General features: G+C 52.6%; 1 protein-coding gene across 2 annotated transcripts in view; it reads right to left on the bottom strand.

Annotated features, from left to right (window-relative positions):
• Window positions 1-32: 32 nt before the first annotated feature.
• Palm (paralemmin) overlaps window positions 33-14,432 on the bottom strand; it is a 33,312-nt gene continuing 18,912 nt past the window's right edge. Inside the window, exons 4-9 of one of the 2 annotated variants that reach the window (XM_045134928.1) lie at window positions 14,300-14,430; window positions 11,720-11,870; window positions 7,276-7,297; window positions 6,309-6,368; window positions 4,956-5,087; window positions 33-1,949 (exon numbers count right to left, since the gene is read on the bottom strand). In XM_045134928.1, the coding sequence (XP_044990863.1) occupies window positions 1,429-1,949; window positions 4,956-5,087; window positions 6,309-6,368; window positions 7,276-7,297; window positions 11,720-11,870; window positions 14,300-14,430 (1,017 nt within the window). In that variant the 3' untranslated portion in view covers window positions 33-1,428. The remainder of the gene's footprint in view (window positions 1,950-4,955; window positions 5,088-6,308; window positions 6,369-7,275; window positions 7,298-11,719; window positions 11,871-14,299; window positions 14,431-14,432) is intronic. The other variant, XM_045134929.1, reaches the window with a different exon arrangement.

Genomic DNA, 14,432 nt, shown 5'->3' with positions numbered 1-14,432 from the left:
ACCCAAGGACTCCAGGAACCCGGCTGGTCAGGCTTTTTTTTTTTTTTTTTTTATTTGTTTCTCTGGGAAAGTCAAGAACATGGGGTGAGAGGGCCTCGTCACACATCAAAAGCAGAAAGGGGACCGCAAGGACACTTCAGCGGAGGCTCACGGCTCAAAGGACTGGAGCAGACTCGGGAGGAGGAGGAAGGGGGGGGGTCTCATGGCCAACAGTGGCCATGGCCCAGGTCAGCACCCCCCTTGGACAGCGCCTCCCCTCCTGGCCACCAGAGGGTAGCACACAGACTGAGGGACGCCAGGGTCCCATCCGGAGTGGCTCCTGTACTCAACCCTGCTGCACAGGCTTGAGAGGTGGCCTGAGCTCTGGGCCCCAGGCTGGAAAACCCTAAGAAAGGGACCAAGCAAGACGGAGCCTTGTCCTCTGAAGCCGACACAGTGGTAAGGGTGGTCTGCGGGCAGGTGTGTTGCGTCTGGGGGCAGGTGTGGCTGCGTCCAACCAGAGTGCATGGACATCTGAGCGTCAGCCATCCTTGTCACTCTCAGAGCCGGGGGATGTGAGAAGACTTACTTCCGGCTGAGTGACAGAGGAGGGGTCCCCTTGCTCCAACCCAAGGTTGGAGAGCCACCTGTCTGCCCAGAAATGCTCCAAGCCCAGCAGGCGAGGCCTGACTTGTGGAGTTTGGTGGGAGGAAACCCAGGACCCTGGTCCAAGCAGACTGGATGAGAAGGTGGGGGTGACCCTAGGGTCCCCAAATTAGCACCAGGAGGAAGGATGGCCCAGTGGGGGGGGGGCAGGAACTGAAGAGGAGAAGCAGCTCGTGCAGGTCCTGCCCACAAAAAGACCCGGTCTGGAAGCCAGCCTTGGGGGTGACAGTCCCCTCTCCAGACAGGGGCTCTCTACCCTCTGAGCTCCGTCATCCATTACAGGGAGCACATGAGCCTGGAGGAATCTAGAAGCGCCCATCCTGTCCCCCATCCCAAGACCTTAAGCCCCAGAAGCACAGCCTCACCTCATTGGAGGCCAAAGCCTTGCCCAGGGACCGCATCCCACTCCACTCAGTAAGGCACAGACAGGCTGGCCTGGGGCAGCAGGGGTGCCATGGGTCACCCCAGCTGGGACCTCAGTGGACGTGAGCCGCCTACATGAATCTGCTGTGATCTAGGGTGTCCCCATCTTTTTAGGGGGTCTGGGAGAATGCAAGTGGACCTGTCTCTCTCACCAGATAGAGACACACGGCTCAGTGAGTGTTTTGGGGTGAGTGTCGGGGGTGTGGTGACGGGCAGGGAGGCCCTGTCCCAAAACTCAAGGGACATGGGACGACACACGTGGCCTGGGGTCCGTGTGGTGGTGGGTGGAGGAAAGGCCGGGCTGCTGGGTTGTCTGTGGAGAAGAGGGTAGGGGCCAGGGTTTTGGGGTGCCTGGCCAGCTCACATGATCAAGCAACATTTACAGCGCTGTTTCTTCATGTCAAGATCCTGGGGTTCGCTGGTGGTGGCCTGGGGTCCGGCCTGGTTCTCCTCCGTGGTGGCTGGGGGCTCTGCAGCGCTGCCATTTGGAGGGGCAGACTCCTTGGGCTCAGCTGCATCTTCAATGACCACGAGTTCAGCCTTGATGGTGTCTTGGAGCCCCAGGACCTTCTTGGTCTCAGCTTCGTCCTCCACATTCTGATAACCCATAAAGACCATGGTGACCGGGGGCTCCTGGCCCGGCTGGATGCCTGGTGGGCCGGATGTGGCCTCTCCAGGCTGGGCCTCAACTCCTGTGATCTCTCGTCTTGATGGCGTGGTCCTAGCGACCTCCTCCGCAGGCGCCCGGGCCTCTGCTGACCTAGCTGTGGAGCCCGCCTCACTCAGCGTCACCTCGTCGGCTTTGTGGATGAGTTCGTCCACCTCGGAGGAGCTCAGCGGATGGATGCCGTTCTCGGCCGTGCCATCCACGGCATGAACCACTGCGCAGGGATAGACAGAACATGAGCTGACAGACAGGCAGCCCGGCCTGGAGGCTGATGACACAGACCAGGCATGATGGAGCACACCTGTCACCTCAGCCCCCCGGAAGCTGAGGCAGGAGGATTGCCATGAATTCGAGAACGGGATGGCAATCCTCCCGCCTCAGCTTCCTGACAGCTAGGATCTCAAGTATGTGCCGCCATGACTGGCTGACTATCACATCCATGGATTAATGGTTTGTTTTGTTTTGCTTGAGACAAGGTCTCATGTAGCCCAGGCTGGCCTTGAACTCACTATGTAGCCAAGGATTGCCTGGAACTCCTGATCCTCCCGCCTCCACCTCCACCTCCAGAGTGCCGGGATGACAGACACGAATCATCATGCCCTGTTTACGTGGGGCTGGGAATGGAATCCAGGGCCCCGCGCATGCTAGGTGAGCATTCTATCCACTGAGACAATCCCAGCCTTGACCCTTCTGAGTTATGCTGAGCTAATGACAGAGTCCCTGCACCCAGGGAGGCCACCTGGCCATGGTCCCAATAAGCAGCTCTGGACCACAGCCTTGCAAATTTCTTCCAGAAGCACGAAGTATGTGGGGAGGAGGCAGAGTGGCCTCAGGGACCTCGCTGAGGGTCAGGGCCAGATGGAACAAACTCTACTCTCAGCTTCCCAGTCCAGACTCATGACTCATGCCAAGAAGCTCCCCTAGCCAGGGCCTCCCTGAGATTGGAATCCGAGCCCTTCGTCCACAGGAAAACGGGTCTCCGGTGGTTGCTAGGCAACCAGAGTCCAGTTTGACAAGTCCCCAAAAAGGCAAGGCAGGGATGGGAGGAGTGGGCAGCAGAGAGGTAAGGATGTGAGATCACTTATGGTCGGCATATGAGACCTGGCATTGTTCAGGGGCCACATGGGTCACACGAGGGGGGGGGGTTAGACCAGAGCTATACCCCCAAACCACTCCAGAGCAGGGCGAGATCACCCTGAGGAGCACCCCAGGTGCTCCAGAGGCCACTGTGAACTCAGGTCTCAAGGCCTTAGAATAGAAAGCACGATGAAGTGACACCATCGAGCAGAAATGACCACAAGGAGAGGGTCATGGCAATAGCTGGTGAGGATGTGGGAAAACTGGAGCTTCGACCACTGCTGGTGGGTTAGTCAGATGACACAGCTTCTGTGGAAACCAGCCCAGATGTCCTGAAAGGATTAAATAGAGGCCTCAGCTCTACTCCAGGCCCCTGGGGAGAAGCCAGCCTGTGTTCCTTCAGAAACTTATTCAGCATCTCACACACATACATGCTCTGTTCACAATGGAGGATCACATAGCCATGAACAGAAGGGAGGCTCTGACATACGCTACAGCTCGGAAGAAACTAAGGACATCAGAGTCAGGGAGCACCAGACAGAAAAAGCCACACGGTGTGGGACTCCACAACAGGAAATGTCCAGAACAGGCAAACCCAGGAACAGGAAGTGGATTTATGGATGCCAAGGGCTAGGGAGAGACAGGGTGACTCTGGGAACAGTGCTTCCTTTGGAGTGATGGAATGTTCTGGAACTAGACAGGAGAGATAATTGCACAATGTGGGGAATGCACTAAAACCTCATAAATAATACATTTTAAAAGGCTGAATATGGTATGTAAATTTCTTAAAGAAAAGATGCTAGAGCTGTGTGTGATAGTACATGCCTTTAGCCCTGGTAGTTGGAAGGCAGGCATAGGAGGATCACTGTGAGTTGGAGGCCAGCCTGAGACTACATATTAAATTCCAGGTCAGCCTGGGCTACGGTAAGACCCTACCTCAGAAAAAAAAAAAAACTCTAGCCCAAAGCTTCCTGCTCTCTGGGCATCTTGGGTTCTTATGAGGGTCTCTGACTACCTATTACCCTGTACAAAAATACTTCAACATGAAATCAGAGGGCCTGGGATGTGGTTAAGTGCTAGAGCTCCTGCCTAGAACCCACAGTGAGGGCTGGAGGCGTGGTCAGTGGTAGAGTGACAGCCTAGAACCCACAGTGAGGGCTGGGGGCGTGGTCAGAGGTAGAGTGACAGCCTAGAACCCACAGTGAGGGCTGGGGGCGTGGTCAGAGGTAGAGTGACAGCCTGGAACCCACAGTGAGGACTGGGGGCGTGGTCAGAGGTAGAGTGACAGCCTAGACCCCACAGTGAGGGCTGGGGGCGTGGTCAGCGGTAGAGTGACAGCCTGGAACCCACAGTGAGGACTGGGGGCGTGGTCAGCGGTAGAGTGACAGCCTAGAACCCACAGTGAGGGCTGGGGGCGTGGTCAGCGGTAGAGTGACAGCCTGGAACCCACAGTGAGGACTGGGGGCGTGATCAGAGGTGGAGTGACAGCCTGGAACCCACAGTGAGGACTGGGGGCGTGGTCAGCGGTAGAGTGACAGCCTAGAACCCACAGTGAGGGCTGGGGGCGTGGTCAGCGGTAGAGTGACAGCCTAGAACCCAGTGTGTACTAGGGGTGTGGTCAGTGGCCGAGCTCCTGCCTCGCATGCTCAAGGTTCCATCCCCAGCACCACAATGAATCCACGTCAGATCTCTGCTCCATCCCACCCGAACTCAACATTTTCAGGACACAGCCTGGCTTCCAGCATAGGTCACAGACCCTCTCCTTGCTTCAACTTCCTCCCAGCCTCAGGAGGCCTTTAACACACTCTGCGATCCTTGCCAAGTGCAGTTCCCTTCGGCCTGCTATGCATTCCCAAGCCCCCTCCTTCCCCCTGTGCACCTGAGAGACATGTCTTGTCACACTGTGTGTCCCTGGGCTTCTTGTGATTGCCCTGAAACCTGGTTAGTCACTCTGAACTTTGGACGTTTTGTGCCTTCCTACCAGTGAAGATGGACACAGGACCCCACTCAGAACCCTGAATCCAGAGCCCAGCCCTGTGCCTGGGGCATGGGCCGGCCTCCAGCAGGCTTCTGAAGAATGAGTGGGGAGCTTAAGGGCAACCCAGGATCTGCCCGCTGCTACCTGCACCAGGGGGTCTCATACCTTTGGTCTCGTCCTCGTAGACTTTGATGCCCTGAGGGAATGGATCACGGGGGAGCAGCGTGCTGCTGGAAAGCACCCTCGTCTCCCCGGTGACCTTGTCCTTCTCCACCGTAATCTCGACCGAGTACATGGCTGACATGAGAGGCAGGGGGTTACCCCGAGGTCCACTCAGCCCCGCGTACCCCACAGGGCTGCGGCCAAGCCAGGGAGGGGAGCCAGTAGCGCAGAGCCAAGCAGAGATGGACAGCCACGCTGGGAACACCAGGTGCCCCATTTGGACACGATACTCCCCAGCTCCGAATCCTTCTATACCTCCCCAGAGCAAAGGGCTCGGGTCTGAACGCCTCACTCAGCATCTGAGGCCCATCCTGCTATCCCACCCCAAGGGCCCCTCTTCCTTTTATCTCTGGCCACCATGCCCAGCTGACCCACCGGGTTCTCACACGATGGCTCATGCCTATCATCCCAATACTTGCGAGGCTAAAACAGGAGGATCGTCTTGAGTTCGGAAACATAAAACCCTCAAGAAAGGAGTGAATCTCAACAGCAGCCTCTCAAATGTGGACTTTGCCCCTAGGCATGGACAAGGGTAGAAGTCCCCTCACAGTGCTAGAAAGGATGCTAAGCACTACCAACCATCCCATCATGACCTCCACCCGAAAAGAGACAAGTTTTCCAGGACCTGGCTGCTCTCTGACCATCCTCCTCTGCCTGATCTCCTCAAGGGGACCAAGACACCCCACCCACTCAAAGCCACTTAGCCTTCATGGTTACCCTCAGAACATGGTCCACAGTAGAACATCAGCTGCCCCAGACTGTGTCCGTGTCTGACTCACTATTTATTGAATGACCTTCTGTGTTTCCTTTTTTTTTTTTTTTTTCCTGAGGTAGGGTCTTGCCATATCCCAGCCACCACCAGTTCCTGCCTTGTGTTAACAAGCAGTGGAGTTAACAGTGAAAGTTTCATGGGCACTGTCATACAGGTTGGGGTCAGGCCCTGTGTTAAGGTCAGAGTGCTGCCCCTGGGCCCCTCCCTGGAGCGGGTGGGATTGGAGGCAAGCATGTGGAGGAATGTGGGAGCATGTCTGGTCACTGGCCACCCATGGGTCCACAGGCGAGGCTGAGGTTAGGAGGAATGGAAGCCATGGGTGTTAAGTTACAGCTGCCATGCTGGGCCAGTCTTCTTGGGAAGCCTGGGCCTATGGGCGCAGGTGACAGGGAGCAAAGCAGAGGGGTGTACGACCCGCCAGATACCAAGCCGAGAGCAGGCCTGGGTCATCCCCCCAACCCCACCAGCTACCCCCAGGAACAAGACCCAGCCCCAGACGGTGGCCGGAGCTGGGGGTGACCCACCTGCCTTCATCATGGTGGAGCCATCGGCTGTCCGCACTGGGGTGCTAGTGACCCGCTTCTCTGCACAGGGCGAAGGACACAGAGAGATGGGATCAGAGAGATGATAAGAACCCCTCAACGCAAGCCTCCACAAACAGGAACCCCGACCCACATGCACCAGCACACAGGCACGCCCAGACCTCCATAGGTAGTCAAACCTGCAGGGACGCAGGACGTGCAGCTGGAGCCCTAGATGGAGGCCCCCCGCCCCCCAGAATGCTCTCTCAGCCCGCCCCTGCCATTGCTCAGCTGAGTGCCTCAGAGGCCGGCGTGGATTTTCTTTAATTATTAATTTTTAATTCTACAGTAAGACAAGGAGAACTATCCTTATGAATAATTAACACAACAAATCAGGCCCGAAGAGTCAGCAGGCCACACTGCCAGCCCCACCGACAGACATAAAAATAGGTCCGGGGCGCGGCTCAGTGGCAGCGTACCTGCCTCGAGTCCCCTGGGGAGGACACAGAGCCTTTGGGCCAGGGTTGTGGGTGGGATTTCAGCCAGCCTTGGCTGCATCCTGTTTCTTGATCTGTAGTGGGGCACCTGGGCTCCTCACCCAGAGATCTTCAGAATGTAAAAAAAAAAAAAAAAAAAGCCGGGTGTGGTGGCGCAGGCCTTTAATCCCAGCACTCGGGGAGGCAGAGGTAGGAGGATCGCCATGAGTTCAAGGCCACCCTGAGACTACAGAGTTAATTCCAGGTCAGCCTAGACCAAAGTGAGACCCTACCTCGAAAAACAAAAAACAGAAAACAAACAAACAAACAAAAACCCCAGAATGTTAAGTGTAGTCACTAGCCCAGCCCATACTACCCAAGCAGCCTCCAGTCTTCCTGCGGTCAGCAGCAGTTTCGGGGGCCCCACCATTTCCTGCCATCCCCTTCCCAGCCACAAGATGGCGATGGAGTCCATGGTCTCCCCTGAAGCCTACCTTTGGGTGTGCCCACTGGAGTCTGCAAGAGAGGAGAGAAGGGTCAGCGTGGCCACCCAGCCTCGTCCACTGACCAGGGCCTATCCCTGGCCCGAGGATTGGGGCTACAGCGTCAGGAGCCTGGAGGAGGGGACAGGCTCAGGAGTGGACCAGCGAAGCCATCCCCCGTGGACTTGTGGGAAAGCAACCCCATCACCTTGTGTCTGACCTGTAAAATTCCTGTGCAGCCTTCTGTCTGGGAAGGCTTACAAGTTCCTTCATGAACCTAATGTTTCCTGGTTGGGGGGGAGGGTGTCTCAGAGTGCCTGGGGCTTCCCTGATCACAGGTCTGACCCCACTCCCTGCTCTGTGGTCATTTCCATGTGTCCAACAGACAGGCATTGCATGTCATCAGCAGCCTGGCCTCCGCCAACCAGGAAAATGTCTGCGGGGCTCCAGACCATGGCCTCAGAGGCATGGAGTAGGGAAGGACTGATACGCAGTGGAGCCGGTGGCCTTTTGAATGACAGCAAGGCGCTATACTGTTACCTGTCTTCTCTGCCATAGCTCACCAAGACAGGAACCCTGTGCCTTGCTGGGGTCCCAACAAGATTGGCACTGGAGTTGGGTTTGCTGAAGTGATGGTTCAGTGGTTAAAGGCCCTTGCTTGCAAAGCTTGTCAGCCCAGGTTCTAGTCCCCAGAAATCCAGATATACAAAGTGGCACATGTGTCTGGAGTTTGTTCACAGTAATTTTCAAAAGGCCCTGGTATGAAGGACTAGAGAGGTGGTTCAGTGGTTAAAGGCACTTGCTTGCAAAGCCTGATGGTCTGTGTTCAATTTCCCAGTATCCACATAAAGCCAGATGCACAAAGTGGCACATGTCTCTGGAGTTTGTTTATAGCAGCTAGAGGCCCTGGCATGCCCATCCTCCCTCTTTCTGCCAGGTGTGGTGGCATATACCTTTAATCCCAGCACTTGGCAGGCAGAGGTAAGACTGCTTTGAGTTTGAGACTGGTCTGAGACTACATAGTGAATTCCAGGACAGCCTGGGCTAGAAAGAGACCTTACCTCAAAATATAAATAAAGTAGGGCTGGAGAGATGGCTTAGTGGTTAAGGCATTTGCCTGCAAAGCCAAAGGACCAGGTTCAACTCCCTAGTGCCCTCGTAGGCCAGATGCACAAGGGGGCGCATGCATCTGGAGTTCGTCTGCAGTGACTGGAGGCTCTGGCATGCCCATTCTCTATCTTTCTCTCTCTCAAATAAATAAATGAAAAAAATGTTATAAATAAAGTAGACAGCGATTGAGGAAGATACCCAATATTGACCTCTGGCCTCCACATGCACAAACACACATGTGCAGGTACCTGTGCATCCATACACATCGACACTAGCAAAGGGCTGAGGCAGAGCTCAGTGACAGACCTCTCATCCAGGATGTGTGAGTCTGGGGTTCAATGCCAAGCACCACACACACAAAAAATTATGGGAGCTGGGGGCTAAAGGGATGGCTTAGTGGTTAAGGCATTTGCTTGAGAAGCCAAAGGACCCAGGTTCTCTTCCCCAGGACCCAAGTTAGCCAGATACACAAGGGGGCACATGTGTCTGGAGTCCCTTTGCAGTGGCTGGAGGCCCCGTCGTGCCCATTCTCTGTCTCTCTCTTTCTGTCCCTCTTTGTCTGTCAAATAAATAAATAAAAATAAAATTATGGGAGCTGGGCATGGTGGCTCACACCTTTAATCCCAGCACTCAGGAGACAGAGGTGGGTGGATTGCAGTGAGTTCGAGGCCACCCTGAGTCTACATAGTGAATTCCAGGTCAGCCTGGACTAGAGTGAGACTCTACCTTGAGAAGCCAAAACAAATAAACACACAAAAATATTATGCTGTGCATGCTGGCATATATCTTCAGATCTAGTACTCAAGAGGCTGAGGCAGGAGGACCACCATGAGGTTAGCCTGGGCTAGACTGAGACCCCACCTCAAAAACAAAAATTAAAAAACAAAAACAAAACATAAAAGCAGGGCTGAAGGGATGGCTTAGCAGTTAAGGCATTTGCCTGTAAAGCCAAAGGGCTCAGGTTCAATTCTCCAGGACCCACATAAAGCTAGATGCACAAGGGAGCACGTGTCTGGAGTTTGTTTGCAGTGACATCCCCATTCTCTTTCTCACTATCTGCCTCTCTTTCTCTCTCTCAATCTTAAATAAGAAATACAATATTTAAAACACACACACAAAAAAAAGCAGAGACAGGCATGGTGGTACACGCCTTTAATCCCAGCACTAGGGAGGCAGAGGTAGGAGGATCGCTGTGAGTTCAAAGCCACCCTAAGACTACACAGTGAATTCCAGGTCAGCCTAGGCTAGAGCAGAACACTACCTCGAAAAACCAAAACAACAACAACAACAAAAAAAAAAACAAAAAACAAAAAACACCCAACAACCACAAGGAGGCTGGGGAAATGGCTTAGTGGTTAAGGCATTTGCCTGTGAAGCCTAAAGATCCTGATTCAATTCCCCAGGACCCACATAAACCAGATGCACAAGGGAGCACATGCGTCTGGAGTTCATTTGCAGTGGTTGAAGACCCACATCCATTCTCTCTCTCTGCCTCTTCCTCTCTCTCTCTCAAATAATAAAATAAAATATTTAAAAAAAGCCAGCCAATCAAAACATGGGCTATGGAGCTAAATAGAGAGTTCTCAAAGGAAGAAATACAAATAGCATATAAACATCTAAAAAAATGTTCTAGCCAGGCGTGGTGGCCCACGCCTTTAATCCCAGCACTCGGGAGGCAGAGGTAGGAGGATTGCCATGAGTTCAAGGCCACCCTGAGATGACAGAGTTAATTCCAGGTCAGCCTGGACCAGAGTGAGACCCTACCTTGAAAAACCAAAAAAAAAAAAAAGAGGAAAGATGTTCTATGTCACTAGTCATCAGGGAAATGCAGATTAAAACTACATTGAGATTCCATCTCACTCCTGTCAGATTGGCCACCATCATGAAAACAAATGATCATAAATGTTGGTGGGGATGTGGAAAAAGAGGAACCCTTCTACACTGTTGGTGGGAATGCAATCTGGTCCAGCCATTGTGGAAATCAGTGTGGAGATTCCTAAAACAGCTAAAGATTGATCTACCACATGACCCAGCTATAGAACTCCTAGGCATATATCCTAAGGACTCATCTCATTTCCTTAGAAGTACGTGCTCAACCATGTTTATTGCTGCTCAATTTATAATAGCTGGGAAATGGAACCAGCCTAGATGTCTCTCAACTGATGAGTGGATAATGAAGATATGGCACATTTAAACAATGGAGTTCTACTCAGTGGTAAAGATAAATGAAGTTATGAACTTTGCAGAAAAATGGATGGATCTGGAAAGGATTATACTAAGTGAGGTAACCCAGTCCCAGAAATCCAAGTGCCACATGTTCTCCCTCATATGTGGATCCTAGCTACAGATGATTGGGCTTTGGCATGAGAAGGAAAAAAACTCAGTAGCAGAGGCCAGTAAGTTAAAGAGATATAAAGGGAAGAGAAAGGAAGGGAGGAGGGTACTTAATAGGTTGGTATTGTATATATGTAAGCAGAATGATTGAGATAGGGAGGGGATATGATGGAGAATAGAATTTCAAAGGGGAAAGTGGGGGGGGAAGGGAGGGTATTACCATTGGGATATTTTTTATAATCATGGAAAATGTTAATAAAAATTGAGAAAAAAAAAAAAGCCACACACACAAAAGCAGGGCTGGATGGCTTAGCGGCTAAAGCGCTTGCCTGTAAAGCCTAAGGACCCCAGTTCAAGGCTCCATTCCCCAGGACCCACATTAGCCAGATGCACAAGGGGGCGCACATATCTGGAGTTCATTTGCAGTGGCTGGAGACCCTGGCGTGCCCATTCTCTCTCTCTGCCTCTTTCTCTCTGTCTGTCACTCTCAAATAAATAAATGAAAATAAAACAAAAATAAATTAAAATTAGGCTGGGCACAGTGGCTCATGCCTTTAATCCCAGCCCTTGGGAGGCAGAGATAGCAGAATTGCTGAGAGTTCAGGGCCACCCTGAGACTACATAGTGAATTCCAGGTCTGCCTGACTAGAGTGAAACCCTACCTCATAAAACAAGAAACAAAAACAAATTAAAATTAAAATTAAAAGAACACAAAAGCAAATTTAAAGAACAATATTAAATTTAAAGAACAGTAGAGAGGATGTTACAATGTCATTCAGGCGGCTTCCACCTGGGGCTCTGGCCCATCATCCACTAAGTCTTCATCACACCCTTATAGCACTCCCAGCAGACAGGTAGGTACCTTGATTGCTCCCACAGATAGAGAACTGACACCTGTCCAGAGAGGTCAAGCACCATGTTCCAGGTCACACAGCTTCCCGCACCTGCTCTGCCCAGTGTGCTGACTCCCAGGCTCTAGGAAAGGCAGAGGTACTCACACTCAGCACCTCACCTGCTGGGAATTCATCACTAGCTCAGTCTTGTGCTCTTCCTTGGCTGGACTCACAGCTGGGACCCGGCCTGGGCTGAGGGATGCTGGGTTCTCCTTTGGGACGGCAGGCGTTGACTCTCCAAACTCCAGCACGTCAATCTCTTTCTCCAACCTGTGAAGGGTGAGGTGAAGTCACTCCATGTGACGGCTCACCAAGCGTAATGCTTGCTTGTTTACTTACTTGAGACAGGGTCTCTCTAGCCCAGGCTAACTTGGAACTCACTCTGCAGCTCCAGACTGGCCTCAAACTCATGGTGATCCTCCTGCCTCAGTATCTTTTATTTGTGATGACGGGCATGTGTCACCATGCCCGGATAGAACTTAACTTTTCTTAACACCCCTTGGTGCTGTTTCCATCATACCACTTCACAACTGGGGAAACTGAGGTCATGTCTCAGCTAGCAGTCAGCAGAGCTGGTATTTGTAGCAAGGCCAGATCTGCGGTGTCCAGAGTCACTAGACAAACCTTTTTTTTAAAAAAAATTGGGGCCGGGCATGGTGGAGAACGCCTTTAGTCCTAGCACATGGGAGGCAGAGGTAGGAGGACCACTGTCAGTTCATTCAGCTGGAGGCCACCCTGAGACTACATAGTGAACTCCAGGTCAGCCTGGGCTTGACATTGAGACCCTACCTTGAAAAACAAACAAACAAAAGATGTATTTACTTATTGGAGAGAGAAGGAGGCAGATAGAGAGAATGGGCATGCCAGGTCCTCCAGCCACTGCAAAAGAACTCCAGACTCATGTGCCACCTTGTGTATCTGGGTAATGGGGAATTGAACCTGGGTCCTTAGGCTTTGCAGGCAAGCACTTTTAATCATTAAGCCATCTCTCCAGCCAAACCTTTTGCTTCTTTGGTTTTCAACTCAGGGTCTCGTTCTACACCAGGCTGACCACCAGAAATTCACTATGGTGTCTCAAGTTGGCCTTGAACTCACAGCAATCCTCCTACTTCTGCCTCCCCAGTGCTGAGATTAAAGGCATGCACCACCACGCCCGGCTAGACAAACCTTTTTATCTCATTCACTTACTTATCAGTAGGAAATTTAGCTCTCCCTGGATGATGGGGAAAAAATGTATCACTTTCCAAGTATCACTGGGAAACAGCTAAGGCCTGAGTCACCACAAGTTGGGACATTTTGCATAGACATTGCCTCGCCCCCATAACTGACTGCTGTCCCCATAATGCATGACCCACAATCCCCATGGGGTTGACTTGTATCCCCAATGAGGAAGGCCTTTTCAGAAAAGGGGCAGGGGGGCGGGAAATGATGGTACCAACATGTGTTGTTTACATACTAAATATGTTTATATCTAATAAAAATAAATTAAAAAGAAATCCACAGGGCTGGGGAGATGACTCAATGGTTAAGGCATTTGCCTGCAAAGCCTAAGGACTTGGGTTTGACTTCCCAGTATCCACATAAAGGCAGATGCATAAAGTGAAATGGTGCATGTATCTGGAGTTCACTGCAGTAGTTAGAGGCCCTGACATGCCCATTCTCTCTCTCTCCTTGCAGATTAAAAAAAATAAAGCATTAAAAAAATACCAACCCAGCTAACAAACAAAAAAATTGCACAAAAAGCCAGGTGTGGTGGTGCACATCATTAATCCCAGCACTTGGGAGGCAGAGGTAGGAGGATTGTCACAAGTGTGAGACCACCCTGAGACTCTATAGTGAATTCCAGGTTAGACTGGGCTAGAATGAGACCCTACCTTGAAAAACAACAACAACAACAAAAAATGCACACAAAGGGAATATTGACTTCCTTGTTCACTGGAAGATAAACTGAGGCCTTGGATGGGTCATTCAGCTTCCCTCAAGCCCACAGGAACCCCTACAATGCTGTTTAAATGCTCCCTAGGCAAGGAGATCCCAGCCAATACTCTACTTCTCCACTCCAGGCAGGAACCCAGAAGGGTCTGGACAGGATCCCAGGGCACAGCCTTGGCCAGCCTAGTGTCCCCCACACAGGGACGCAGCCCAGCAGGCCTCATCCTGGGGCCCTCTCTTCCTCAATGGCAGCAGACTTGGAATTTGGTCATTTCCCACCACCCTGATCTCTCCCACACCAAGCCAGACTCAGACCTCTGGCCTGCAGGAAGCTCAGGGTGTTTTGTCCCAGCCCCCACAGGAAGGCCACTTTCCCTGTCCTGACCCCTCCCTGGCTTCCTGTAGGCCCAGCTGCATGTGTTCTGTCCCTCTGTCCTGTCCATCAGGCTGGGGAAGCAAGCTGGGCTGGCGCCAGCAAGCCCCCAGGGAGGCTGATGGTGGCTAAACTCATCCTTGGGGACCTGGCTGGGTCAGGCCTGCATCAGGGCTCACACCTCGGCCTCCCAGTGGACCCAGAGGAAGAGGCCCACACCTGTGCATCCTCGCTGAAGCATATGGAGGAGCTGGTCCCTGATCATGGGGTGTTGGACCCAGCCTGGGTACCCAGAGCACAATGTGCTCACGTTTGGATTCGGAAGGAGCGCTTCCACCCGTGTCCATCCATCCCACCTCATTCTCCCTCTCCCCTTCCCTCCCCCACTGCACACCTAGGGATGGACTCCTCCAGCTGCCGGGCCTTTTGCTCATCTTCCTGCATCTGCTTCCTCATGTCCTCGTCCCCCTCTGAGGCTGAGGACGGAGTTCCTTCCAGCAGCCAGCGTTCCCGCAGGGCCTTGGACT

Source organism: Jaculus jaculus, chromosome 15 (genome assembly GCF_020740685.1).
Source record: "Jaculus jaculus isolate mJacJac1 chromosome 15, mJacJac1.mat.Y.cur, whole genome shotgun sequence".
Classification (NCBI taxonomy): domain Eukaryota; kingdom Metazoa; phylum Chordata; class Mammalia; order Rodentia; family Dipodidae; genus Jaculus; species Jaculus jaculus.
Note: the sequence above shows the minus strand (reverse complement) of the source record. Positions and strands in the feature narration are given on the sequence as shown.